Below are 27,089 nucleotides of genomic sequence, written 5' to 3'. Positions count from 1 at the left end.
AGGGAGCAGTGGATAGATTTGAATAAGGGAGAAGGAGAACCATCTGACTTGGTAGTGGAGGGAAAAGGAGAAGTTCGGGGTTTCTGGGGTTTGGGTTTAGGTAACCAGCCACAGCCGTGTTGGGTGGAGGGGACGAATAGAAGTGCCATTGACCAAGGTGGAAATTAGGGCAGGAGGAGCAGGTTCAAGAGAGAAGATGAAGGAAACTCAAATTTGGATGTTTCCTTTCTTTGCCTTTGGCTAATTGCCCTGGGTTGTCCTCACTGCCCTGCCAGGCCCCCCACAGCATCTGCCTCACCCCAACTCAGGACCTCTCAGACCTTATTTCCTTTACTCCCGGCTCCCTCATTTAGCTGCAGCCGCATGGACCTCCTCTAGGCTGGTCCTCAAACACACCAGCTGTCTTTAGCCTCAGGACCTTTGCACTCACGATTCCTTCTGCCTTCACTACTCTCTTTTGTGGTGTCCACAGCGCTGCCTCCCTGATCTCCTTTGAGTTCACATGTGTGCTAAGCAGACTTCCCTGACCACTGTATTTAAAATCTCACCCCCTCTCAACTGATAAGGCCTTTCTCGCAGCTGTTTTTCTCACTATAGCATGTGTTCTTCATGTTTGCCTGACTCACAAGAACACAATCACATAAAGCCGGGGGGTGTGTTTTCTCCAACCCTGAGTCCACAGTGCCTAGAGAACCGTCTGACACCTCATAGGTGCGCAGTCACCTTGGCTGAATGGACAGAATGGCCAGCAACTGCTCTCTTTCCTGGTCGGTCCCGCCCTCAGCTTTTTCTGTCCCCACAAATCCACCTTCAGTGGTGTTCCCCTGTCTGGAGGTACGATTCTGGAAAGCAGCCCACCAACAAGGGTATCTCCCCTGCCTTCACAAGTGAGGCTGCAAAGAATATCCGTGTACATACTGTGGCCTGCGTGTGACTGTCGGGCTCGACTCCAGGCAGCAGAACACCTATGCTGAAAGTTTTTGTGCATTTTTAAACCAATTGTTAATATCTAATTTTTCCTCTTGGAGGTTGTGGCCATTTGAGCTTACACTAATGATGTCCAAGTGCCCCCCGCCCCGTACTAGCCAACGTTGGCTTATTTTGTGGTAGAAATTACATGTCCCTAGTGAGAAGGGAGGTCAGGCATTTTTTTTTTTTTTCTTTCCAGTCAATCTGCTTATGGCTGGGGTTTGGCATCTGTCCTTCTCAGGGGTTAGGTGGACATCTAACAAAGTCTCCAGGGACCCCGTGGCTACCCCGCCACAGGATCAGGAAGAGTTGAGACCCGCGGGGCACAGAGGCCAGAGCCTCAAACACCACAAACACTAGATTCACTTAATGCTTCTCTGCTTGTGACTATTTTATCAGTCCCTTCCCCCTCAAATGCAAACCAGAGGGCTGTCTCAAAAGGAGTAGTGACCATCTTTGAGATACTCCCTTTCCCATTGGATAGTTGAGCTTGTTTCCTAATTACAAACCTTTAGCAGTGTTAGATACCTAAGATTTCAAGAAAAGTTGTGAAGCAAAACTTAAAAGCAAAAAAACCTTAAAAGGGTCTAACTAGGCCTAGTTCACAGAATCCACCTAACAGGCTCAGAGTTTAAGAACCACCGGTCTGAGTGGACCACACACCTACCTAGCTCCTTCTACCCGCTGAGCCTTGCCAGGCCCCCCTCCCTGTGAGCAGGGGTGTGCCCCATCAGAAAGAGGAGGAGGAGAGGGAGAGAGGAGAGCAAGAGAGACGGCGTATCTGTAAGAAAAGTCAGTATATTTATGGTTTGCTTTATAAAAGTTACTATAATACAATGGTACATAGTATTGAATTCACAAAAATATGAACAAGTATTTACAGCAAGACACACCCACAACGGAAACACTTCTCTTCAAAACAAGTTACATACGGATGACAGAGTCTATATGCACAAACATCCCTAAATCTTATGGGTTCTCTTCTTTGCAGGAGGAGAGAGGCAGGGAGGGAGGGACAAGAGAAATTTAAGAAACAAAAGCAGAAACCCCCAACTTTTCAAAAGCAAAGATTTGTTCAATGAGAACGAAGGCATTAAAAGAAAAACGAGCCATGTTTCTGGATATGGCAAACCATTTTGGGGGTGGGGAGGGGGTTCCCAGGGACAGGGAGGGTGCAGCCCCTCACCAGTTGGGCAAGGGGAGGCCAGGGCGAGGCATGAGGCTGGCCCCCAACCCTGGTTTCCTCACATCCCCCTCCGCTTCTTCTCGGGGGAGAGGGGTGAGCACGAAGGCAGCCCCTTGGGGGCTGCACGACTAACTTAAATCAACCATCTCTACAGACTACACATTTCCTCGTGTGAAAAATAAATATTTCCTCAGTTGCACAATTAGGCAGAAAACCGCAAACGGAAGAGAAGGTCGCCGCTGTGCCCAGGTCCCTCCTCTGTGTCTTAATGCCACCGATTTCATCAACCTTGAAACCTTGAAACTGGTGGGCACAATCTCAAACAGGGAGGGCATGGGGTAAAGAAATTAAAAAAAAAAAAAAACACAACAAAACCACCAATGACCAAAAAAAAGAGAAAAATAACAATTCTTTGTACAGAATTTACATGATAACAAGCTTGACACAAGCTGAAGATACCAGAGGCTCCGGGCCTGCGTCCGCAGGGTTGGGGGGGGGGGCGGCCCCGCTGGGAGCTCTCCCGTCTGGGTGAAGATGACTCCTGGTCACAACAGTCACTTTCCAGAAATTATTTACATGCCTGCTCTGCTTTCTGGGATGTGAGGGACTTGCCTTGTGTGTCTGTGTGTGTGTGTATGTGAGTGAGATTTTTGGAAATACAAAGAAATGAGCAAAAAAGTCTTCCACATGTTTCTACAAGAAACAATGTTCCCGAGAAAAAGTCCTTTATGGCAGCCTATATACAGAAGTTGGTTCTGAACTTCAAAAACCTATTTCTTCCCTTCGTTTTGATTTTATACACGCACAGGAAAAAAAAAAAAAAAAGAATCCATGGAAATAAACCCTGAAGAGAATGATGGGAAGGGGGTAAAAAAGGTTAAGGGGGGGAAAAAACAAAACCTGTCAGACTTAGATGAGTTTTTAAATCTTCTCCAAGATTTTCCTCTCTCTGGGAGAATAATCTTCTCACTCCAAAAATAAATATGCTCTTGCCTTCTTGGGATGAGGGGGCTGCTGGCTGGGTGAGTTGGGGTGTGGGTAGGGGCAAGTGGGTGAAGCTTATAAATGAAAAAAAATGCCACGTGCATATGGTCAGAGACCCGTAGTGGCGGGACTGGGGGACCCGCCTGCCCTGGGAGGCCCTCCTGCCTGGGTGAAGGTGAGGGCAGGAGAGTAGACAGGACCCGTCCCAGTGCCCCCACACCCCCACACTGGGGCCTCCGGGAGGCTCCCTCATTGCTGGCATTCGAATGAGAAAGTAAACATTGAACCCAAGATTTTGGGGGTGGCAGGGTGTGGGGTGGCAGGAGAGCCCAGAGGGGAAATCCCTGCCTGGGACCAGCTTGGCTCCAACCAGGGTCTGCTAGGGGAAATGGCGCCCCCAGGCTGCCAGGGAAGGAACAGAAGGCGGGGGGTCTTCTCCTCACGGAGTCCTCACCAGCAGAGAGGGGGCCTTGCGTAGTGTTCTGAGGTCAGAGCCATGTGGCCTGAACCCCCTCCTCTCTGCAGCACCTGGCCCAGCGCCCTGGCCCGGGCGTTCCGGAAGGTGGGCCGACACACCATCACACCAAGGCCTCTGCAGCCCCCCCTGGGGATCCCCGCTCTCTGATTCTGCTTTCACATTTCAACGGTTAAAACGTCTTTTCTTATGACAAGGAAGAGAGTAAAGAGAAGACAAAACAACATAGCAGCATTCATGGGAAGAGGCTGGTGGGGAAGATGGAAAAAGAGAAGGACAGAGACAGAGAGACGGAGAGTGAGAGACACAGACAGAGAGAAGTTTACGCTGGAGTTCAACAAAAATCCTGAAAGGAGCATTTTAAAAAACCAAAGAGACGTGGGCCGAGAGACAGAGAAGCCCTTTCCCGCTGAGGGGCTGGAGCTGCGCTGGGTCCTGGGGGTAGTGTTGGGGGCGCCAGGCCCTGACATGGCCACTGGGTAGGGGAGAGCACCTGAAATGGGGGTGGGAGGTGGGGCTGGGCCCCGGGGCCCTGGGGTCCACGCTTGGGAGCCCTAGGGTGGCACGGGCAGCCATCCACGGGGCCTAGTTGAGGGTCCCCCGGCAGTTCTCGGAGCCGCACAGGCAGGGGATCTTGACGTCCTCAATGGGGAACTTGTAGTCGTAGGTGATCTCCTCATTGACGTTGATGTGCTGCTTCGAGTAGATGACAATCTTCTTCTGTGACTCCACCGTGATCACCTTGGCATAGCAGTTGGGCTGTGGGCGAGGCAGGAGGGGACCGTGAGCTGATGACTCACCTGGTACCCCAACCAGGCCCTCCACCATGAGGCCCCCCCAAAACCCGATGGAGCTCCCTATAAAGCCTGACTAAGGTGCCACACGACCTCCATGCCCAGTGGCCACCTGCTCGAGCCTCAGCTGCCCTATGTGGGTGACAAGGGGAGTCCCTGCCTCTGATACTAAACGGGAAAGATGATGATGGTAGTAATAATAATAAATGTTCCCCAGGGCATCAATTTCCATTTATAGTACAGGTGACTCCCAAAATTCTGTTTCTAGCCCCAGGCCTCACTTCTGGGCTCCAGAGGTGGGGTCAGCAAACACTGGCCCCTCACTGTCCGTTTGAGCAAACAGAGTTTCACTGGCACACAGTCATCCCCATTCATTTACGTACTGTCTGTAGCTGCTTTTGTTACAATCACAGTTAAAGTAGTTGCTAAGAGATCCTCTGGGCCATAATGCCAAAAATATTTACTATCAGGCCCTTTAAAGAAAAGGTTTGCTCGACCCTGCTCCAGACCTAGAAATCCAAGTACCTGTTTTTGGTATCTGCCTTTGGCAGCTCCAGGAGACATTTTTTGACTCCGTAAACTCAAACCGAAAACTCACAGGAGTAGCCACACTAGGCCCTCAGGCCCCTGGACACATGCTGGATCTGTCACATCCTGTGGGTTCTCCCTCCAAAGGACCTACTCATTCTGTCTACTGCTCTCTACCTCCACTGCCATAGCCCCAGCCAGGCTCCTCTCATCACTCAGCTGGACTTCTGCATTTCCCACTGCCTCTCCAACCTCTGAAAAAATCTACTCCTGACCCAGCAGCCGGAGAAATCTTTCCCAGGGAACAGCAGATCCCGTCATCCCATGGCTCGAAACCTTCCAGTAGCCTGCCTGGCATATAGAGAAGCTTCTCAGCTCTGCCAGCAAGGCTCAGTGATCTGGCCATCCCAACCCTGCCAACGTCCTCTCTTACCCACCCTCTCGCCCCCTACTGCATCCCAGCTGCCAGCCTCCCTGTCTCTCAAGCAGGTGTTCCCCCCTCCTGGGCCTCCCTGAGCCGAACGCCTGCCCCACTCACTGCCATTAGGGTGAGTCCCTCCAACCCTTAGATCCCAAAGGAGAAGCAAGCAGAAGTCCCTACTGGCCCAGGTGACAATCCAGTGACGGCTGGGAGAGCTGCCCGTGTCAGCACACACAGAGGGCCTGCATTCAGGAGTACTGAGCTCTCCCAGCAAGCTATAGGGAGGGGCTATTTCCAGATCAGGAAACTGAGGCCCTGAGACATGACGTCACCAGCCTAAGGTCACTTGCTAAGTAGCGTGACTTCAAAGTTTGGTATCTTTGCTCTGGATCTCGCCTGCCCCGTCTGGAGCTCCCCGTGCTTGTCTTCAGCACGAGAACCAACCCTGCTACCAGCAGCCGTTGTGCCCCCCGGGCCAGTGCCGTCCGCCACCATCACCACTAGCCACGTGTGACTATTTAAACTTAAGTGAAACCAAAGTACACCACTAGCCACGTGTGACTATTTAAACTTAAGTGAAACCAAAGTAAACGACAAGCTCAGTTCCTCAGCAGCACCGGCCCCGCGTCCAACCCACCCGCGCGCGGATCGAGCCCCGACGGCAGACAGCGCGGACGCAGACCATTTCTTCCCCTGCCCCAGAACGAAAGTTCTGAGGGCGGAGCCCAGGGGCGAGGAGGAACGCAGTCCTGCGAGCGGAGCGGACCGCTTCTTCGGCACCTTGGTTCTCGTTATGCCCCCGTTTTTTGAAGAGAAAACTGAAGCTCAGGGGAGAGAGACTCCGCGTAGGAGACCCCACCCCCGCCCCGCCCCCATCACCCCGTGACCGGAACTTGGGAGGGAGGTCATGCCCATCCTGTGCCAGAAGCTTCCGGGGGCAGCCGCGGCTCGCGCCAGGCACTCACGTTGCAGCTATGGTTGATGAAGCGTGCAAAGTTGCCGCACTTGGTGGCATCGATGATGGTGTCGTGGTCCACCCGGAACATGTAGCTGCTGCCAATGCCCTCGTCCTCGTAACGCTTTTCCCGCATGTCCGCGATCACCTGGCCGGGAGAAAGTCTCAGTCTGGGCTGGGCTGCCCTGCCCGGACCCCGATGCCCTCCCCTCCGGGCAGTGCCTACCTGGCGGATGTTCTGGCCCACGTACTCAATCACCATCTCGTCGGCCGCGATGGGCTCCATGGCAAACAGGCCCCAGTCGTGAATGTGGCTCTTGCAGAACTTGAGCTTCTTCTTCCGGAACTGGGGGAGAGAAGGAGCTGAGAGGTGAAAGCTCTGGTCTCAAGAGTCCCCCCACCCCCAACCCCAGGCTACCCTAGGTGGGGCCGGCCTCACCTTGAGCTGGTTGAACTTGAGCAGGTCACTGTCACAGCTGCCAGTGAAGGAGGACAGCAGACGACGCTGCTCGGATCGCCGCTCCGAGCCCGCCCGAGTGGAGGCATGAGGCTGCGCCGGGATGCTCATGCCCTGCGGAGGACAGGGGCCACGGGTCAGGGGCGTGGCTGTCCTGCGGGAGCGCGAGGGCGGGGGAGCTGGCCCACTCATGGCGCTACAAGGTACCCATGCCCCTATCGCGTTCTTGGCGACTCCATCCTAAGCTCTGGGTCCCTGTCTTCCCAACTTCCCATCCCTACTTGTCACCTCTCCTCTTCGCTGGTTCTTCTGAACCGCTGGTCCTTCTGCTGGAATCTGAACGTGTTCAACGTCCTCCAGCAAAGCAAATAATACAACTTTCCCTTCGCACTTTGTGGCTTTCCTGTCTCAGCCAGAAGTTACCTCTACTTTCAGGAGGGAGGATGGTGGGTGTCTATCCACCCCGGCCCTTGTTGCTTTCACCACGGGGGCCTCTGACTTTTCCAAGCATTTGAGATCACAGCTCCTTCCTCAACATCCTTGCCTCCCTCCCTTTCCCTTGGTCGCCCTTGTCCTCTGCCCTCCTCCCCATAAACGCCCTCTCCCTGAGTAAGCTCATCCTTGCTGTGACCTTCCCTCAACATTTCCATCCTGATGACAGACAGCTGTCCCCCTCCTAGGCTCTCTTCTGTGCCCAAAAATCCAAATGCCTAACAGACCTCATTACCTGGATGTTCCACAAACCCCAAAACTCAAGCTACCTCAGTGCTTGGCACCCTGCTTCCTAGTTCCTCAAGCCAGACCCAGTGACATCCCAGCTGGTTCCTTTGTCCCCTGTGGCCGGTCTGGCCCCCAGGTCTGTTCTTTCAGCTTCCTAGTATTCTTACAAACACACCCCCTTTTCTCTCATGGCCAACGCCGTTGAACGTGCCCACATGTCTGGACTGGGAACTGCCACAACTGTGCCACAGTCTCCCCTCAGAACCCCTGCAATCAACTCTCCACAGCAGCCAGTGGGAGTTATCAAAATCATGGGCTGAGCCACATCACCCTCTGTCTGGAAACCTCCATGCAGCTCGCTGTCACACAGAGAATACATAACCTTGTCACCACTACCTCCAAGGGCCTTGATGACCTGCTCTGCCTCAGGCCTCAACTCCACTTTCCTTCCCTTTCTCACACCACCTGAGATCCTCTCTACCTCAGGGCCTTTGCACATGCCGTTCACACTGTGCTGACTTCCAGACTTAGTGAGTCCCTCTCCTGTTTTAACTTTTTGAGGCTCCACACCCAACACAAGGCTCAAACTCACCACCCCAAGATAAAACTCACATGCTCTACTGAGCCAGCCAGGTACCCTTCCTGTTTTTAACTTTTTACTGAAGCCTTCTTCTACTTCTCTGTGGTCTTTGCCAGTTATCCACACGGCTCATTTCTTTACTCTATTCAGACCTGGCTCAACTGTCTCCTCTGACTCACCACACCTAACCTCCTCTCCTGTTTACCCCACTTGAAATTCTGCTTATTTGTTCACATATTTCCTACCTCCCTTCTAAAAGGTTAAGTTCTGCAAGGAACATGATTTTATCTTATTTACTGAACCCAGTGAATGGACCCAGCACAGTGCCTGGGACAGAGCAGGCACTCAAGACATTTGGTGAATTTAAGGGACGCCTGGGTGGCTCAGTTGGTTGAGCAGCTGCCTTCAGCTCGGGTCATGATCCCAGCGTCCTGGGATTGAGTCCCACATCAGGCTCCTTGCTCTGCGGGGAGCCTGCTTCTCCCTCTGACTCTGCCTGCCACTCTGTCTGCTTGTCCTCGCGCTCGCTCTACCTCTCTCTCTGACAAATAAATAAATAAAAATAAAATCTTTAAAAAAAAAAAAAGACATTTGCTGAATTTAAAAAGGAAGGAATGAACCTTCTGGAAATGCAACTCCACTCGGCTCACATCCCTGATGAAAACCTCAGAGGCTCCCACTTCCCAACCTCGCCGCGCTTTTCCGACCCGAGCACCCAGGTGATTAACACTCTCTGTGCCAGCCCCTCTGACTCCACAAGCCCCACATGCTGCCTGGCACCCCATCCTGGAATCTCCACCCTCCACAGCCCAGGAGGCTCCAGTGTGGCCAGGCACCTGATGGCAGTACCTGGGTGTCTGTCGGGGGCTCATCCGTGCTGGCGCGGCTGCTGTTGAGGTATCTGAGCTTGTCCTTCTTATCAATGGTATAGAAGCCCTCGCTGCGGGCACAGCCTGTCACGTGCTCACGAATGCCATCATCCCGTTTCTTTTTCTTAGCTGAAGAGAGGCTGGTGGGTGGGTGTGGGTTAAGGGCCACAGGGACATTCTTGAAGAGCCCCTCCCAGTCCTTCCAGAGGCCAGTCCTACAGCCCAGCCTGCCTACCCTCGGACCCAACAGCTAAGCCACTGCCAAGAGGCTGCCCGCAGGCTAACCCTGCTGACGGTCTGACCTCTGTTGGGTAGGGGTACCAGGTGCACAGCCCTGGTGTGGGTCTTAACAATGCCTCTCTGAATGAGTACATATGCTTAGGTGCTTAGCAGACTTCCTGAAGTGGAGGTACTCAGTAAATTAGCTTGATACAGTGGGGACAATGACCACTCCCAACTTGACAGTAACCAACGATCCAGGTAGCATCGTGGTCCAGAGCCCAGAGTCTGGAAGCAGAGTTGCCTGGATTCAACTCTCAGCTCTGATACTTCATGGGTGTGGGGCTTCAGGCAGGTCAGTCAACCTCTCTGAGCCTCCGTGTCTAGATAGATAAGATGGGAATAATAGCCCACACCTCCCTGGGCTGTTGGGAAGATTAAATGAGGTGACGAGGGCAGCTAGGAGGGGGCCCTCAGTCTCCGCAACTGTGATATTGTACATTCACGTTGCTACCTTGGGCCCCGAGACCTGCACAGGGGGAGATGGGCCTGGCACGGAAGGTATGTTTCAGAGTGCCAGTGAGGACTCTCTACGGAGCCAGCATCGTGCCGGCCCAGACTCGGCTAGTAGGTGATGGGCATTTGTGCTGGTGCCTGTGTGGGTGTCCTGGGAGACAGGGCCCAGGAAGGTGGGCAAGGACCACGCCCCGTAGGCTAGGATATAGGGATGGTAGACCCAGAGGGTGTCATTGAGCCAGTCCATGCCGTTGTCCTGCTGCAGCAGCCGCTCATAGGTGACACACAGGAAGCGGATGTCCTCCTCATCGATGCCACCATTCCAGATGTCATACAGGATGGTCATCTCCTCAAACTCTGACCGGGGCCGGAAGAGGGGTTGTGGTGGCGAGAGCTCAGGCGAGACTGGGGCCACCAGGTCCTCGTGGCGCTTCTTAGGCGGCCGGCGCCAGGGCCCCCGAACCTTGGCCAGGTCCATAAACTCCTCGGTGACTTCATCACGCCCACGAGAGCCTGGAGGGATGGCCTCCGAGGGCCACTGGTTCTCTAGCTCCTTAAACGGCAGCTTGGACTCAACAGGGGGTGGTGGTGGGGGCGGAGGAGGCTGGGGAGGCAGGGGTGGTGGAGGGGCTGGGATCCCCGCGTTCCGGAAGTCCAGGGTCACGGCCCGGGGGTCATGGGTGCTAGGAAAGACAGGGGTCTGTGGCTGGCCTGGCAAGAGCAGGAGGTCCCTGCCGAGGGTGGCGCCCCCTGGCGCCCGGACCAAGGGCCCATCCAAGGAGAGCACAGCCGGCGGGGATCGCCGGGGCCTGCCCGGCTTCCTCTTGATTGGGGGTGGGCAGGGGGCCAGTGGCGCCGGCAACAGAGGTGGCAGCTGGGCAGGGGCCCGTGTCTGGGCCCGCAGGACGGGGACAGGCAATGCTAGGGGCAGGGGCAAGGGCAAAGGCAGGGGGAGAGGCAGGCCCGTCTCCAGGAGCACCGGGGAGGCCAGGGGGCCAGACCGCTCATCGCGCCGGCCAGCTGGGAGGGGACAGACAGGCAGGAGCAGGGGCCCGCCAGGCTCGGGGAAGGTGGGTGTGAAGCTGAAGTCCCGACCAGGTGTCCTGGGGAGGCCCCCACTGCTCAAGCTCGGGGACTGGGAAGGGTAGGAGAAGGGGCTGCCAGGCACCTGCGGGGAGCTCAGCGACAGGCCGCTGCTGCCCCCCGAAAGTGGGGGCTCCCCGCTCGGCGTGGCCGGCACTGTCTCTGTACTCTGTGACTTGGCCAGGCTGCCACAGAGGCCTGGAGTACGCGGGGGCTGCTCCTCTGCAGAGGGCTCCAGAGGGATGGGTGGGTGCGAGGGGGCTTCTGGGGTGTCAGGCTCTGGTGGTGGGCTAGGCGGCCGGGGCGGTCGTGGGGGTGGTAACGGCGGCTGCAGGGGTAAGGAGAGCAGTGCAGGGGGGTCCACTTCCAGGTTCTCCTCTGCAAAGAGGTGGGCACAAACCAGACCATTAGTATTCGATTCAAACATCTCTTGGTGCCCTATTTATGCTGCCACACTGTGTGCTTAATACCTGACCTCATAGCCATCTGAGACCCCTCCAGTTCTGTGAGTATGGGGACTGTCCCCGTATAGCTAAACTACTCAAGGCTTCTCAATGCTCAGCCCACTGTCAGGCACACAGTAGGTGCCTGATAAATGATGGTGGAATAAATGAAAGACATAAGAAGACATGGTTGCTAGCTTTTGACATTATGTCCTTAGAATGGTGTCTGTGTGAACAGGAAATGTCCTGTGGACCAAGAAAATGAGCTCTGCTACTGAGTAAAATTCAAGTCCCTTTTCTGCAGGACTTATCAGAACCTTTCTCCTAGCATTTATCTCCACTGTCATATAATACATTTTTCTAGCTTATCTGCTGTCATTTATCACCCTGCCCTAGAATGAAAGCTCTATGAAGGCAGATACTTTTGTCTGTTTGGCCCAGCGCTGTATTGTCAATGCCTAAAATAATACTGGGGACACAAAATAGGCTAAATAAGTACCTATGACAATATTAAAGACCCGTGGTTCTGTAGCCAAATTATACAGAATTACAGAAAATACAATAGTGTTTTTTTTTCCCTAAAGGACTTATTAGAGGTACGAACTAATCATGCATGACTATGTAAGTTTAAACTAATTAAACTTAAATAAAATTACAAATTCAATTCTACTTGCCACATTTCAAGTGCTCTTAGCAACACTGTGTCTAACGGCTATGGGACCGGACAGGGCAGAGAGGGGACATTTCTATCACTGCAGAAAGGTCCACTGGGCAGTACGTTAGAGCACTGAGTATGCTCTGTGTGGCTCCATAAAAATGGTGGAGGGGGCAGTGTCCACGGCCTCCCCCACCTGCCTGTCACCGAAATGACCATGCACGTCTGCCCCCCACCCCCTTCCTCCCCACCTTCCTGGGAGCATCCCATAGGACTCATGGGCCAAGGCCCAAACGGTGGGGAATTACTCGCACCAAGGACTGTCTGGAGTTCTGGCTGGGCACCAGGCTCCACGCTGGCACACTATGTCCCCTCCCTCTGTCGTTCCATCCGACCTCACGGGAGAGACACAATCCACTGACCCCATGTTACAGACGAGGAAACCGGAGCTTGAGAAGGTTCAGTGATTTACCCAAAGGAGCCTGGGCTCATTCTGTGAGTGAGGCCATCCTGCCTCTCTCCCCACCACCCCACAGGGGGTGCAGGTGTTACCTGGGGTGCGCTCAGGGGACAGCGGGGGCCGGGCCTCTGCCTCTCCTCCGGCGGGAGGCTCTGGAGACAGCAGCCTGGCCACTTCCTGCTTCAGGCCCGGCTCCGGGGGGGGCTCCTTGCAGCTAGCCAGCACCTCGACGCACACAGGCAAGGGGGGCTCTTCCAGCACGGGGGTCCGCTCCCTGGGGGCTTCCTCCTCAGCCTCGATGTCCACCTCCTCCTCCATGACCGAGGACTCTGTCGCAGGGGCCCCCGTGGCTACGTCCTCCTCAAAGTCCTCGTCGGGAGCCGCCGGAGCCATACTTTCATCCACTGCTGCCTCTTCCTCCTCCCCCTCCTCCTCCTCTTCCTCTTCCTCCTCCTCTTCTTCCTCCTCCTCCTCCCTCGCCACCAGCTCTTCTTCATCCTCCGAGGACGATGACGAGGACTCGGAGCTTGATTCGAACTCAGAAGACTCAGAACTCTCGCTGGAGGACTCAGCTCCAGCCTTGGAGGTGGCGATGCTCACAGTCTCCTCTGGGGCAGGGGACACAGGCGGGAGCCCTTCAGCATCTGCTGCGCTCCAGGAACGCTTCCCCGCAGCTCCCACAGCCCCTGCACGCATGGCCCCCCTGGCTGCACGGGGCCCTCGGGTGGCCGGGGGACATGTGCATGTGCCCACGCGTGCTCACGTGTGGTAACTAGTCACCATCGTAAAAAACTGAGATGAATCCACAGAACATAAAACTAACCGTATTAAGGAGAATAATTCAGCGGTGGTGAGTACATCCACAGTGTTGTACAACTACCTCTAGTTCCAAGACCTCCTCATGAGCTCAAGAAGCCAGCTAGCACCTTTAGCGTGGGATCAGGCCTCCAGCCTCCCAGCGTCAGACCCAAGCAACCACCAGTTTCCTTTCGGTCTCCAGGGACTGACCTATCCTGGCCGTGTCGATGTACATGGAACTGTCCCTTACGTCACGCACGGGCACGCCACTGAGCTTACATGCTGAAGGCCAGAAATCCTGCCCCAAAAGTATAGCTGAGAACTGCCCAGGCTGTGTCCTGCAGGGGACCCCAGGCCAGGCCAGGCGCCTCGGCCCACGCTGCTCACCTCCGTCCGAGTCCCCTTCATCCTTCTCACTCGCCTCTGAGAGGGCTATGTCCTCGTCGTCATTCTCAGACTCATCCTGGTCCTCACTGTCGTCATCATCCTGGGGGAGACCGACGGGAGCTAGGGTGAGCCAAAGGGGCCCCTTCGTCGGGCACAGCACCTCAGGCCTCCCCAACCCAAACGTACCTTATCTGACATAGATGAGGTTGAGGAAGAGGAGACCTGGCTCCGGGGGCCTTCCTCCTCCTCCTCCTCGTCCTCCTCGTCCTCCTCGTCCTCCTCCTCCTCTCCCTCCTCTTCTTCCTCGGTGCTTTCCCGTTCCTCCTTGTCAGAGGCCGAGGACGACGGTGAGGTCGTGGAGGAGCCCGAGGACGAGGACGCCGATGACGATGAGGACACCGACAGGGACTCCTTCTCGTCCTCCTCCCCACCGCTGTCCAGCTCCAGCGGCCGGGCTGGCCGTCGCCGCACACCGACACCCTTGGGGTCCCGCTTAGTGAGCTCGCAGGGAGCGTCCGCCATGTCCCGCTCCCGCTCCCGCTCTGACTCTGAGGGGAGAGAGGGGTGTCTGAGCCGGGCTGGGAAAACGCTGGGGGACAGCCCAGCCCCGGCTGAGGGGTGCATATACCTTCATCTTCCTCATCCACAGAGGTTGAAGGTCGCAGGCGCTTCTGGTCACCAGAAGAGGCTGTGTCTGGCGGCTCCTTTCTCTTGACCTTGAAGGACGGCAGGCGGATGGCCCCACGCAGCCCGATGCCCAGGCCAAGGCCCTCGTAGCCCAGGCCCTCGCCCTTGCCCCACGACTCCAGCAGACATGAGGCGATGCGGTCCTTGGGCTTTGGCCTGTCCTCGTCCTTGTGCTCACCGGACTTCACTGGGGTCAGTGAGGCCTGGGGGTGCCAGAGAGGAGGAGACTGTCACCATGGTTACGGGCGGCCCTCTCTCAGCAGCCCGCCTTCCCTCAAAAGTGACAGCCACATCGTAACTGCTGCTTCCTTCCCACAAAACTGGCTGCGCTTTGTGCCCATGGCGCAAGACATAGGCAGCGCTCCACTCTGCCTCCCTGAACCCCGACATCCCCACCCACAGAGCGGGTGCACACCCGTGTCACGCACACACAAGCTTCACGGAGTCACACGCACGCTGTCCTACTTAGGAGTTAGAGGGAGCGCTGTTTCCAGTAACACAGCTTGGGAGAGGAGTGGGGGCTGGCCGGCCGCCCCAGGGCACTCCACAGATGCTGCCTACCTTGGCCATCCGCTCCTTCTTGTCCCACCACTCGTCAAAGGCCCGGAAAGCCACCACCTCCACCATCTTGCGGTTCAAGTCACGCTTCATGATGGCCTTGAGCTCTTTGAGTACCACCAGCAGGACGCCATCGACAGTGGCCTTGTGTGGGTCTTCCTGACGTGGCACGTAGCCTGGTGGCGGCACTGATGGGTCAAACTTCGGAAGGGGAGGCCAGGGCTGCCCGCGGCCCGGCCCACTGTTGCCCAGGGAGAACGGGCCACGGTAGGGCGGCAGGTTGACAAACTGTAGCCCCGCTGAGGCTGCCGCCGCCGCCGCAGCCATGAAGGGTGGGTAGGGACAAGCGCCCTGGCCAGTCATCAGCCGGCTCAGCATCTGCGTTTGCATCTGGAAGGACATGGGCATGCCACCCCACTGGCCACCCAGCACGTGGCTCATATCCACCTGCATCACCGGAAAGAGCCCGGGAGGGAAGGGCGGCAGCGGTGGCAGGATGGGCGGGGGTGGGACACCGGGTGGGGGTGCTGGCAGGGGTGGTGGGGGCACGGTCACAGCTGGGTGGGCCGGGGGCGGTGGGGGTGGGGGCGGCGGCAGAGGTGGGGGCATAGGGAAGCCTGGCTGTGGTGGGGGCGGTGGCGGTGGCGGGGGCAGTGGTGGGAAGCCGGGGGGTGGGGGCAGCGGCAGGGTGGGAGCCAGCACAGAGGGGGCCGCCACAGCCCCTGCCCCTGGAGTCACCACCATGGGTTTGGGGCAGTCGGCGCTGGTGATGGGGGCTGAGGGCATCTCATCATCCGAGATCTCCATGTCCTCACCCGAGGACTGCTGGCCCTGCAGGGAGAGCCAGGAGACAGTGCTGAGGTTAAGCCTAGGAGAACAAGCTGGCTCACAGAGCCCTTCCAAACACCAGAAAGTCAGAGAATCCCCCCTCAAGACTCAGAAGCACTGCAGATCCTGTGGTTCAGATCCTGGTCCCCTCCCTTCTGGACCATGTAGGCTCGGTGAGTCTCTTAACCTTGCTAAACCTGTTTTCCTGTTTGCATAATGAGCATCTCAGTACCTGCCTCACAGTTCATGAGGATTCATTCATTCACTCATTCAACAAACACTTGCTTGGCACCTGCTGTGAGCCAGGCACTGTTCTAGGTGCTGAGAACACAGTGGTGAACAAGATGGATAAAATTCTTGCTGTCATGGAGCTAAGCTTCTAGAGGGAAGAGGCAAAGGATAAGCAGAATGTAGATGTGAAATACATAGCCCACCATGGAGAGAAAGGAAGCTGGGGAGGGAGAGAGGGTGTGGCGAGAGAAGCACATTCCATGAGCTTGAGAGATTCTGTCTGTACCAGAGAAGGTAATACTAAGGTGCTACACTGCTTCCATTTCCACCCTTCTTTCTAATGACTTGATATATGGACTGAGTCAAGTAGTCCGCAGGACAACTCTACAAGGCAGATCTGTTATCTCCTTTTTTACCAAGGAAACTGAACACAGAAAGCTTAAGTAACTTGCCCAAGCCCATAGAGCCAATAAAGAGATGGCACCAGGATTCAAACCAGTACGTGGCTCCCCTGCCTCCTCTCCCAGTCAGCCTGCCATCCTCATTGCGACGGGGCCAGCTGTCCAAGGTGACATTTGAGCTAAAGGTTTGGCAGTTTTAAAGCTGTATAAACAGGAGGTATGTCTTTTCCCTTCCTTAGTCACTCTTCATATCTGGTCCTGAGACCGCACGCTGAGCATGGCCCGTGTGGGGCTGAGTATTGTGGGTAGAGTGTTTCATTTTTCATCCGCGCTCTAGCCTTGTAAGGTGGGGGGTCGACTCCAGCCCCCCTGACAGGTGAGAAAACGGCCACTGGCCAAAGAGGCACAGCCAGTCATAAAGAAGGCTGGGACTCAAGCTCTGGATGGATCCCCATGGAATCTAGGGACACGGTACCAGGTGAAGAGGGAAGGAGCCGAGGACGACCCCAGCTCTGAAATGGGCACAGAAGGGGGCACTTTGGTGTACATGGCAGAGGTGGAGTGAAAAGGCAGAGCAGAGGTGGGAGAAAGAGTCAGGCTCTAATGTCAGGACAGGAGGTGAGAAAGTGGCTCAGGTCTTGACCTAGATGAACTTGGCTGAGGAGACAGAGCGTTTGTCCGTTGGAAAGATGGAGAGTGCATCTGAAGGCTGAGAAGGCGGTGTGTGTGGAGGCTCTAAGGTCCGGGGTCAGATCTTTAGGAGAGCAAGTGCTCAAAGGGAAATTGGGGGGAGCACCGCAGGGAGGAGGAATACCAAACTTTCAGCACCTGTAGGAAGCTCTGGATTTTGCTAGAACCCCCTCTAGACACACACACACACACACACACAGTCTCTCTGTCTGTCCGTCTGTCTGTCTGAGGGTCCATCAAGCACATGGTGGACGAGACACAGGCTCAGCATGAATCTCAGGGACAGAGCCGGGGAGGGAGATCAGTCCCGGACAGCGCCCAGCTTCGCGAACACAGCACACACAGGGTTAACCCGGCACCGCGGCCAGCCAATCACAAGGAGACCCGGAGCCTGCGCTCCAGCCCTCGGCCCTGACTCTCCCTCCTCTCCCTCCGCCCCTCCGGCACCCGGGGGTGGGGGTGAGAACCAGCTGGAACTAGCCTACAGCTGAAGGGCTCAGCACCAGCCCTCCGCTGTGCCTGGAGCTCTCCTTGGGGCACCTCACTTAAGCCGCAGACAGTGGGAGGCAGGTACTTCCACCGTCCCATTTCACAGAGCATGAAACTGAGACTCAAGAGAGGGAAAGTGCCTTACCAAGGTCACATAACCAGTAAGTGACAGAGCTGGGTCTCCAGGCTCAAGGACTGGAGCCTGAACTTTTAACCACCAGCCTCTGTGAAGAAAGGGAATGCCCCTTAGTGGTGCTCCCTGCTCTCTCTCTGGAGTCTTCTGCATGAGCTGGTACAGCCTCCCAGTTCAGTCTGGAGGAACGCAGGTGCCGCTCTCCAGGCTGCCAGCAGGGGGCTCCCGAGGGCCAGCCTGGATGTTATCAGTACTGTGGTCTTCCCAGGGCTACTGTCCTGGGGCATCCGGACCCCACCTCTCTTGGACCCCAGTCTCCCCTTTCCTACAGTGACAAGATGGGAGAGCCCAGTCCCGCTGGCTGCCCCGGGCTTCCCAGTCCTGGACCAGCCAGTCAGCATGGTAAACTTCCCCTTACCCCAGGTAGCAGAGGGAAGAAAAGATGGCAGGGCTATCAGCCCCTCACCTCTGCACACCTGTCATCTCCTCCTGCTCAGACCCCTTGGCACCAGAAACCACTTCCTAGAACCATCTCGAGGGCGTCTGGAGCACCAGCCACCCGCAGTCCCCTCCTGGGCAGGCCAAGTTCCTCTCTGTTCCTCCCTGAGGCAGCCAAACATGCCTAATCAAAGGGCCTGGGAAGGGGGAAACCCTCCTTCCTGCCGCCCACAGGGGCACAGAGCTCTAAGTCCCTGGCTGCTCAAAGCCACTGGGCGCACAGGTTCCAACCCAGGTCTCTGGGAGTACCGGGACAGGTGCCTGGATCAGAAACGGGGAGGAGCAGAGCCAAGGGAAGATGACCTAATCCTTCCCTCCAAGGGACTCTAGCACAGCAGTGCACCTACTCCAACCCGGAGGCTGGAGATTTGGGTAATAAGACCCCCAGATGAGGTTCTATGGGTGATGAGCAGTGGAGAATGATGTTTTGCCTGTTTCTGGCTGTGGCCCTCCCCCTGGGCTAACCCTTAACTCCTTCACTCCTGGAGACAGAGAGGGCGGGCTAAGGGAAATTTCAATGCCCTCCCCGCCCACCATGGCTTTTCATCTCTTCAGAGGGCTCTAGGTTCTAGGATACAATGCTCCAGAGCTCCCACCTGGCCTAGCCTAAGAATGCTCTGGCTAATCCCTTTCCCAAATAAGCCTGAGTGTCAGGATCATACCCAAGATCATACCCAAACCACCCAACAGAGGAGGGGATCCAAAACCATTACCACAGTCCCTACTATCTGGGGGCTCAGTAAACTCCCACCCGAGAAGCTCAAGTCAGAATGGATCCCTAGAAAAGGTCTTGGCTTCCCATACCTAATAGGAGAGCAACAGAACTAGGTCATGTTTCCCTTCTCTCCATGGCTGCTGGGTTGCTCAGAGCCAACCAGCTGCTCAGTCACAGTCCCTGGTGCTTTTGCATTCTCTTTTTATTCTCTATATTTGACCTGTTACTTTCGCTGCCCTAACCCTGATGTTCTGTGTTTTAGCTCATTGTCCTAAGGGGAGAATGTTTCAGGGGAGGAAAGAGGGAAACACAAGATAGACAAAACCAATCCAAGACAGAGGTGGACAGACATGGTACCTCATCCATCTTCTCTGAGGTTGGGGTCCTGTCTCCAGCCAGGTCCAAGGCTACCTCAGCTGTCTGGCCCAGAAGACCAGAAGGGTCCGGGGGGCCTGGCTCCGGAGGGGGCCGGGGCCCCAAGCCCAGGTCAAGCTCATCGTCCTCATCTGAGTCAGGCAGTGGCGTGGGGCTGATATCCTCCAGGCCGGTGCTGGAGGGGCGTGAGGAGGGTGGTGTGGGGCCTCGAAAGCCTGGCTGGGAGTTGGTGCCAAAGGGGGCCAGTGGGGAAAGCTGGGAGGAGGAGGAGGAGATTGGGCTGCCTTCCATCTGCAGCTCGGTGTCCGAGTCCTGCTCCCGAAGGAAAGGCAGCTTGGTGCGCTGTTCCTTCAGCAGCATCTCTATGCGAGAGTCCAAGCTGTCGTGGGGCTTCTCCAGCCCCGCAGGTGATGACTCCAGCGTAGGCGTGCCTGGACTGTCACAGGGCTCAGGACTCCAGCCGAAGGTCGGCCGGCCACCCAACTCCATGCTGTTGGCTTCAGGAGGTGGTGGGCCAGGCGGGGTTCCTGGCTTCTCCTTGGTCAGGGGCTCAGCGGGTGGCAGGGGTGGGGGCACAGGTGCTCTCCGGAATTCCCCGCTGTCACGGGCCCCAAAGGTGGTTGTGGTGGCAGGCTCCTCGGGGGGTGGGGGGAAAGGGGGCACAGGGGTCTGATACGGAGAGAAAGTCGACTTGAATGTGACTCCAGGAGTGGGGGTTGCTTGGGCAGGTGGTGGAGTGTGGGCGAATGTGGCCGAGTCCTGTGATTGGGCCTTGAACGGAGGGCCACTGTTGCCCCCACTGCCGCTGACTGCTCCAAACGGGAGGTCCACAGAGCCCCTGAAGGCAGCCGGGGCCCCTGCCACCGAAGTGACGGCACAAGAGTTGTGGACATAATGATGCTCGTGGCGGCGGTTGTAGGCATCTGTGAACTTGCTTTCGTGGCGCCGGGCCTTGAAGGTCACTGTGGGGTCCTGGCTGAAGAGGTAGGAGGGTGTGGGCTGGCGGCTGGAGTAGCTGGAGTCTTGTGAGAAGGGGGTGCCCAGGCGCGGTGTGAGCGGCGTGCCCTGTCCGTAAGAGTTGGGCGTGTCCAGGCGGCAGCTGGAGTATGCAGTGTCCTGGGAGAAGGGGGTCCCGCCACTATTGGGGGTGACAGAGGATGAGCCAGAGCCACAGCCTGCAGACAGGCTACCATCCTTGAGACGCTTCAGAGCATCTGACAGCTGAGGAGAGGGAAAGAGAGGGAGAGCAGTATGTGAGATCTGGGGTTGGTGGGGGGCGTCATGCAATTTGGGGGGGGGCTGTTCTCCCTTCTCACTCTGGGGATCTCAGAGCCAAACTGGTCACTCCAGAACTGCAGCCTGGTAAAAGGAGGTGGCAGGGCGGGGTGGGGGTGGGGTGGGGGGAGCAGGAGACTGAAGATGAGTTTCTGGATGGTCCTAACTTTTCTCTCATCTTAGGATATCCAGTTATCCTCAAGGAACCCTGAGGATTTTTTATCATCTCTAAAGCAGAGAAAAGAGAAGATCCTGACTTCTTGGTTTGAAATGGGATTTCCTCCCTGTCTCAAATTGTCAGAAATCAAAGACCTTCCAACAGGAAGAACTATGGGTTTGGGGAGGGAGGGGATGGCCAAGGGCCCTGTTCCCTCTGGTCTCCCAGTGTTTTAGGAGTTAAATAGCAAGGCATGGCTAAAATGCCTACTGAACACCCCAGCAAGTCAGCAAAGACCTTTCATTCTGGAAAAGCTCCTCCTGAGGGCAGCTGCGCTGTTGCCGGGGAAGGACTAGACTGAGAGAGACCCCGTGCAAGGGCCATGCAAGTGGAAGGCAGCAGCTGGGTAAGGGCTCTTGCTCTGCTTTCTGGGGGCAGCGGCAGAGCAGTGACAGGATGTCAGACACAACACTGCACCGACACTAAGTAAGCCCCGGGAAGCTGCGGCTCTGCGGGAACCCCAGCCCTGACAAGGCTAGGCTCCCTTCCCTCCTAGACTCTGGAGTCCAACGCTGGAGATGGTGGGGGGTGGGCACGCCATTAGCTGGTGATGAGTGTGAATATGAGTGGGGGGGGCAGGTGTGCTGATGATGATGTACCCACCTGCAGGGTCTCATTCACGAGTGGAGAGACAGCATCCAGCTCGCCCACTGGGAGGGTCTGGGGTGTGTATCGGCCTGTGACCAACAGTTCGTAGAACCGCATGCGGGTTTCCCCTGTGAGAAGGGAGAGAGGACTGAGGGAGGCTCCAGGTTGGGGCAGACCCCACAGGTTGGCCTGAGACCCCAAGCCTAGGAAGCTGTGTGACCCTGACTGGGTAACCCCCTCTCTTTGCACCTGACTGAGAAGTCCCATTGGTTCAATGAAGCTGCTAAACTGTATGATTTTTTTTTTTTTCTTTTTTGGACAAGATTCAGAACTTAATCCTCTGTGGGACTGGGACACCCCCCACCACAGAAATGCCACCCCCAACACAAAGCCCTTTCCTGTCACTTGGGCCAGGGCACCCAAACAAAGGGTCAGGTCTTCCCACTTAACAGCCAGAGGCTACAGTAAGCAGAGAGACCCAGGGACACAGAGGCAACAGTTTGTTGCTATCTATCAGGGGCCAGGTGACGAGCAGTTTGTAAAACACACTCCAGCTCCCCTTTACTGTGAACTCCACAGGTCTCCTCCTCTGACCAGGCTCCCAGGGCTCCCCAGCTCTGCGTGGGACTCAGTCCCAGAGCCCCATCTGGTAACCCTCCCCCCACAGCAGCGAGAGGCCTCTATAGACCAGGGGGCCCCAGATTATTGATATTTATAGAGCCCTCTGAGGCAGCTGCTTACATATGCAAAGGAGACACATTCCTTGAGTTACACTTTACACTTTACTGGTCTCTTTCTCGAAATACAAAGTTAGCTGGTAGTTTCTGAGGGCCCCCCCCTTTTCAGAAGTGGAATTTTGGTGAGAGCTGGCTGCTCCTTAAAATGGAATGGGGAAAGGGGTCCACAGTCAATTCTCAGGGAGACATCAGAAAGCAGCCCCCCAAGGGATGAGTAGATTTGCAAAGGTCTGAATGCTTCTGACAGACACTGAGAAACTAGAGGGAGGGAGAGGGGTGCTATGTCGTGGCCAGGAACCTGGGCTTGTGCCCTGAGGCAACTCAGATCCAGGTACAGGCTTGGCAAGACTTTGTGGGATAACTATGCCCACCCACTTCCAGCGTCCCTCTACAACCCCCAGCAAGGGCTTAAAGACCCAGTCAACATGTATTCATTATTAAAAGCAAAAAAGAAGAGTTTGGATCTTCCTATTTGGCTCTGGTGTGCCCTGGTTGCCCTGAAACCCTGTGCTCACAGAACTCCTGGAAACTTCAGGCAGAAGCCCTCCCAGGCAGTATCTCCCAGGAGACCCCAGGAAGCACTGCACGCAAGGTGGCCTGTCCACACACACGGTAGGCTGCTCCTCAGGGCACCCAGCCCCTCCTTCAATATTGGTGGGAACTTCCCTATAAAGAGGCCACAGGCGAACTTTGGGGGATGCCCTAGAGTCTTACAAGCCCCTCTCTGCAGCATCCAGCTTCTCCTCCCAAGAACCTAAGGGAGGAAGGGTGGCTTCTCCAGCTACACTCTCCCAGCAGCCAGCTCAGAGAGAGCACACAGCTGGATCCCAGTGCACGGGAGGCGCTGCTGTCTCTTTAAGAGAGAGGAGGGAAGGCACAGTGTCAACCCTTGAGCACCCAGAGCAGCTCCATCGGAACATTATCAATGAAACCACACTCTGGGCCCAGATTGGCTTCCACTTCCAGAGGGAAGGGGTAGCATGGGGGCGATGGGGAGGACCCTGGATCCTCGGAGGACTCTCTTGTTAGTTGAAGGACCTACCCTTTCTGTATTTAAAGGCATTCTGGCGGCTCTCCCTCAGCCCCTCACAAATAAACAAACCCCGCCTCCTCCCCTAACACAGATGGCAACACTGGGGACTGCCTAAACCCAGGCCACCAGGGCTCCGAGAGGGGCCCGCAGGGGTGTCAGTGGTGGGGAAGCCTCTGGGTGGTCCCCACGGGTATATGCAGTAGCCAAGGACAGCACATTTGGTAAATTATAGCTTGTCTCCTAGCAACAGACAACACATTTAGCTCCACGTGACTCTACCCTCAGGAGGGGGCAAAAAAAAAAAACCAGGGCTGAGGGGGGGGTCCCCAACAGTACAAGAGGGGCTCAAGGAGGGAAAGGAGTCCTAGTGACAGAACAACCTGCAGAGGAGGGGAGGCAGGACCTAAGCACTCACCTTTAGTGTCCAGCTCCACGTGGATGATATTCCCCATGACCGAAGTGCTGTGAAGGTGTTGAACAGCCTCCTTGGCTCCCCTGACCGTGGCAAAGACCACCTTGGCAATGCCCAAGTGCTTCTTGGTCTTGGGGTTGTACAAAATCTCCACCTCCTCCACCTCCCCATACTTCTTACACATGTCCCTCAGGAAGTTTTCTCGGATGTTATCATTCAGCTTGGCAAATGTCACCTGCTTTGGAGGCACCGGGCCCACGTAGAACTCATCGATCTGGCAGGGACGAGGGGGAAGGGAGTTTGGAGAACATTGAAACCAAAGGAAAACACAACATTCCCCACTTGCGTGCCCGTTTAAAACAATGAAGAATTTTTTAAAAAATACATATACATATGTATGTATGTTTTGGGGTTTTTTGTTTTTGTTTTGTTTTGTTTTGTTTTTGGAAAAAAAAATGCACGCGGGCGGGCCCGGGAAGCGGAGGATTAAATCGTTTGGAACGTGGAAGTCCTTTGGGTTCGAAAGGAAAGGGGAAAAAGAAACAGTTTCTCTTTCCCCACCCCCCATTCCGGCCTCCTCTCCCTGCTGCGGGGTCAGGGGCGAACCCTTGGTCTAGGAAGTTGTCCCCCTTAAGCCGTAAGGCTGTGAAGGGGGGCGGGTCCCGGGGCAGAGCAGCCCGGCGGGCAGGAGCCAGGTGGGGACCCGGAGCCCCCAGGTGGGCCGGTAGGACACTGTATCAGATCCTTGATTACAGTTTCACTGAGTGTTATTCTGTTTACAGCAGTCCGGAGGGGACACCCCTCTCGCTGCCATCTCCCCCTCCCCGCCAAAACTTCCCCAGCCTTGGACGGCGGGAACTCAGAATCTGGCTGGGCTCGGTCAGGACTGGCGTTATTTTCGAACTCGGGGAGCGGGGAGGGGGGAGGGAAGGGACCGTGGGGTCGGGGGGAGGGGTCCTACCTTGAATTTGGGCACCGACAGCTCCAGCTCCTTGTTTTTGGTCCAGATCCCAACCACCCGGGGATCTTCGACAATTTCCACCGGGCGGTTGCTGGACATCTGTGGGGAGGAATTGGTGAGAGAGGGGGCGGAATGGGAAGGCTGGTCCCACTCCCCAGGGGCAGGGGCAGACCCCCCCCTTCTCCAGGCACTTGTCAAACTCCAGGACTGGAGACCGGGCTGACAGTTGGCCCGGTGGTCGAAAGGGGGGTCCCTTGGGCCGCTCGGACCCTTTTCCCCCACGCCCCGGGCTCGGCTGGGGGTGGGTGGGGGCGGCGGGGAGGCGCGCCGGCTACTCACCGCCAGGCTGAAATGCTGCCCATCGTAGCGGTACAGTTTATGATGCCCCTTTTTCAGAGCCGGGTCAATCATCAACTTGTAACTTCTCCAATGGTGGTTCCTCCTCTCGCCCGAAGGGCCGGGCTGCGGCGGGGGCTGCTGGTGGTGGTGGTGGGGGGGGTGACTGTTCTCCATGCCGTTAACCCAACCTGAAAACGAGCAAGTTGTTGTCGTCTCCGCCGCGGCGGCGGCGGCGGCCGCTTCTACACACACGCGAAAGAATCAAATCGTCCAGCCCCCACCCCCTCCCACCTTACCAGCGCGCCCCAAAAGGAGCTGTCTCGCTGGCTCCCCCCAAAATAAGAATAGAGCGAGAGAATAACCCTTCCGGGAGAATTAGGCGCCCGCCCGCTCGGCCACCGTCTCGGGGCGGCAGCGAGGGGCTCCCGGGGGCCCCCGGTGCGTGCTGGCTGGGCCCGGGGCGCCCGGAGGACGCGGGCTCCGGCCCATGGTGTCCGTCCGGCCGCCTGGCCGCCCGGCGTGGCGCTCGCTCGCTCGCTCGCTCGGCCCGGCTCGCGCGCCGGGCTCGCGGCAGGCCTGGCGCCGCCCGCCCGCCCGCCCGCCCGCTCGGCCGGAGCCGGGGCCGGGGCCGGGGGCTCGGGGCCGCCCGGCTGCCGACCGCGGCCTCTCTCTCCCCGAGCCGCGCTTACATCCCCGCCGGGCGCCGGCCTCCCTGCGCCGCCAGCCAGTACATGGTGTCCCCCGCGGGAGCCGAGGCCGGGGCGGCCGGACGGGGGGCCGGGAGGGGGGGGCGCCGCCGCCGCGGCTGCCGGGCCCGGAGCTGCTGCCGCCGCTGCTGCTGCTGCTGCTGCTGCCCGGGAGGCGGCTGGCGGCGGAGGCTCGGCTCCCAGTAGCCGCACATCCCACAATACACCGCTAAGGAGCCCGACCCGAGCGCTCACCCTCCTCCTCTTCCTCCTCCTCCTCCTCTTCCTCCTCCCCTCTCCTTCCTCGCCGCTTCCCCAGGCACTCTCCCGGCGGCGGCAGCTGCGCCGCCAAAGCCCCGGGCCCCAGCGGCCCCCCACCCCTCACTCGCGCGCTCCCACACTGCCTCCCCCCCTCCCCGGGGGAAGGCCTTTTAATTTATTTATTCTGCTGGGACTTAGGTGGGGGGCTTGGCTGGCGGGGGAGGGGGGGTGTCCCCGGGCTCTACCTCCCGCGGCTGGGGCTACCCTCGGAGCCGCGGACGCCGCGGCGTGCGCCTGGGGCCTCCAAAACTGTTTCCAAACTGCCAGGACCGGAGGTGGGCGCGTGGGGGCTCTGAGGGAAATGGCTGGGTTTTGTTTTTTGTTTTTTGTTTTTTTTTTTTGTCGGGGAGTGTGATTGTTTAGACTCTGGGAACCATGGGGGGAGGCAAGACGACTCAAGACGAGTTGCAATCGAGGTATCTGCTCCGGCTTCCTCCTCTGCCCTGAGACCCCCTCCTCCTTGGAGCTGAGCTAGGGAGGGGAAACCAGGATTTTAACCAAATTAGCATTCACATTCCTGGGAGGATGTAGCCCTCGCCTGGACCTGGGTGATAGAAGCTTTTTGCTCTGTTTTTATTTTTGGAGAGGAGCGCCCTGTAATTGTCCTAAACACATGCTTCTCCCCCCCCCTTCTTCCTCCACCAGCAGAGGAGAGAGTCCCCCTTTTTTGCATTTATCTTTTCCTTCCCCTTTCTTTATTAAAGGTCCGGGAGCGGCGGCGGCCAATCAGCGCGCGGCTTCCATTTTGTGAGTTCAACTCCGAGGCTCCCGGGCTTCACGGGGACGCATTTGCAGCCCCCTCTGCCTCTCCTCTCGGGCCGCCGAGGCGAAGAAGCCGCCTTGCTGGGGCTTCGTGGTGGTGTATTTCATATTGGGGCTCTTTTCGGGGTTTGTAATTTGGCCGTGGGTAGGTAATTGGCTGGAGCAGGGCGGCAGGGCGCGGCAGCCAATCAGCGCGCGGCTTCTATAGGGCTTGAGTTATTAGACGCTGATCTCAAAACATCGTTCATCAGACACCAAGGAGAGGCCAACAGATGAGGGGAGCCATTTTCTGCAATGGAATTAAATGGCCAAGTGGGTTTTTCCTTGTTGCAAATGGGGAATGTTTTTCCTTTGACTCCACCATCCAGTTCAGGACGCCTCAGTGTTGTGTTTAACATTTGTCAACAGGCTAAAGGACTCAAAATTGGAAGAATGAAGAAGACTTTTAAAAAGATCTGGATTTTTCCTTATGACTTGGAATCCATCTTTGTCTTGTATAACTAGGTCATAGCACACCATTAATGTCAGCAGTTAACAATTTTGAATTCCAAAAAACCTAAGTAAATGACATATTTAATTTTTTTTCCTCTTTTTTTTTCTTGGGTGGGTGGGGGGAGCTTGGAGCTGTCTTAATCTGTATTCTCTTGACTGACT

At 56.7% G+C, this 27,089-nt stretch overlaps 1 protein-coding gene across 2 annotated transcripts; it reads right to left on the bottom strand.

The window, feature by feature from the left end:
- Positions 1-1,749: 1,749 nt before the first annotated feature.
- Positions 1,750-25,490, bottom strand: SETD1B (SET domain containing 1B, histone lysine methyltransferase). Of its 2 annotated transcripts, none has more exons than XM_044243418.1 (17): positions 25,356-25,490; positions 24,667-24,854; positions 24,328-24,426; positions 23,370-23,640; positions 21,200-21,312; positions 19,087-20,325; positions 14,748-15,575; positions 14,128-14,389; positions 13,686-14,047; positions 13,500-13,599; positions 12,407-12,922; positions 9,881-11,134; positions 8,919-9,085; positions 6,752-6,883; positions 6,539-6,658; positions 6,323-6,460; positions 1,750-4,373 (listed from the first exon to the last, which is right to left on the bottom strand). In XM_044243418.1, exons 2-17 carry the CDS (start codon positions 24,838-24,840, stop codon positions 4,200-4,202), a joined length of 5,949 nt encoding a protein of 1,982 aa, XP_044099353.1. In that variant the 5' UTR covers positions 24,841-24,854; positions 25,356-25,490; the 3' UTR covers positions 1,750-4,199. The 2 variants fall into 2 exon arrangements, with proteins under 2 accessions (XP_044099353.1, XP_044099354.1); XM_044243419.1 differs by lacking the exon at positions 25,356-25,490 and adding an exon at positions 24,963-24,990.
- Positions 25,491-27,089: the final 1,599 nt, after the last annotated feature.

This window comes from Neovison vison, chromosome 3 (genome assembly GCF_020171115.1).
Source record: "Neovison vison isolate M4711 chromosome 3, ASM_NN_V1, whole genome shotgun sequence".
In the NCBI taxonomy this organism is placed as follows: Eukaryota; Metazoa; Chordata; class Mammalia; order Carnivora; family Mustelidae; genus Neogale; species Neogale vison.
This window is presented reverse-complemented; position numbering and strand designations above follow the sequence as displayed.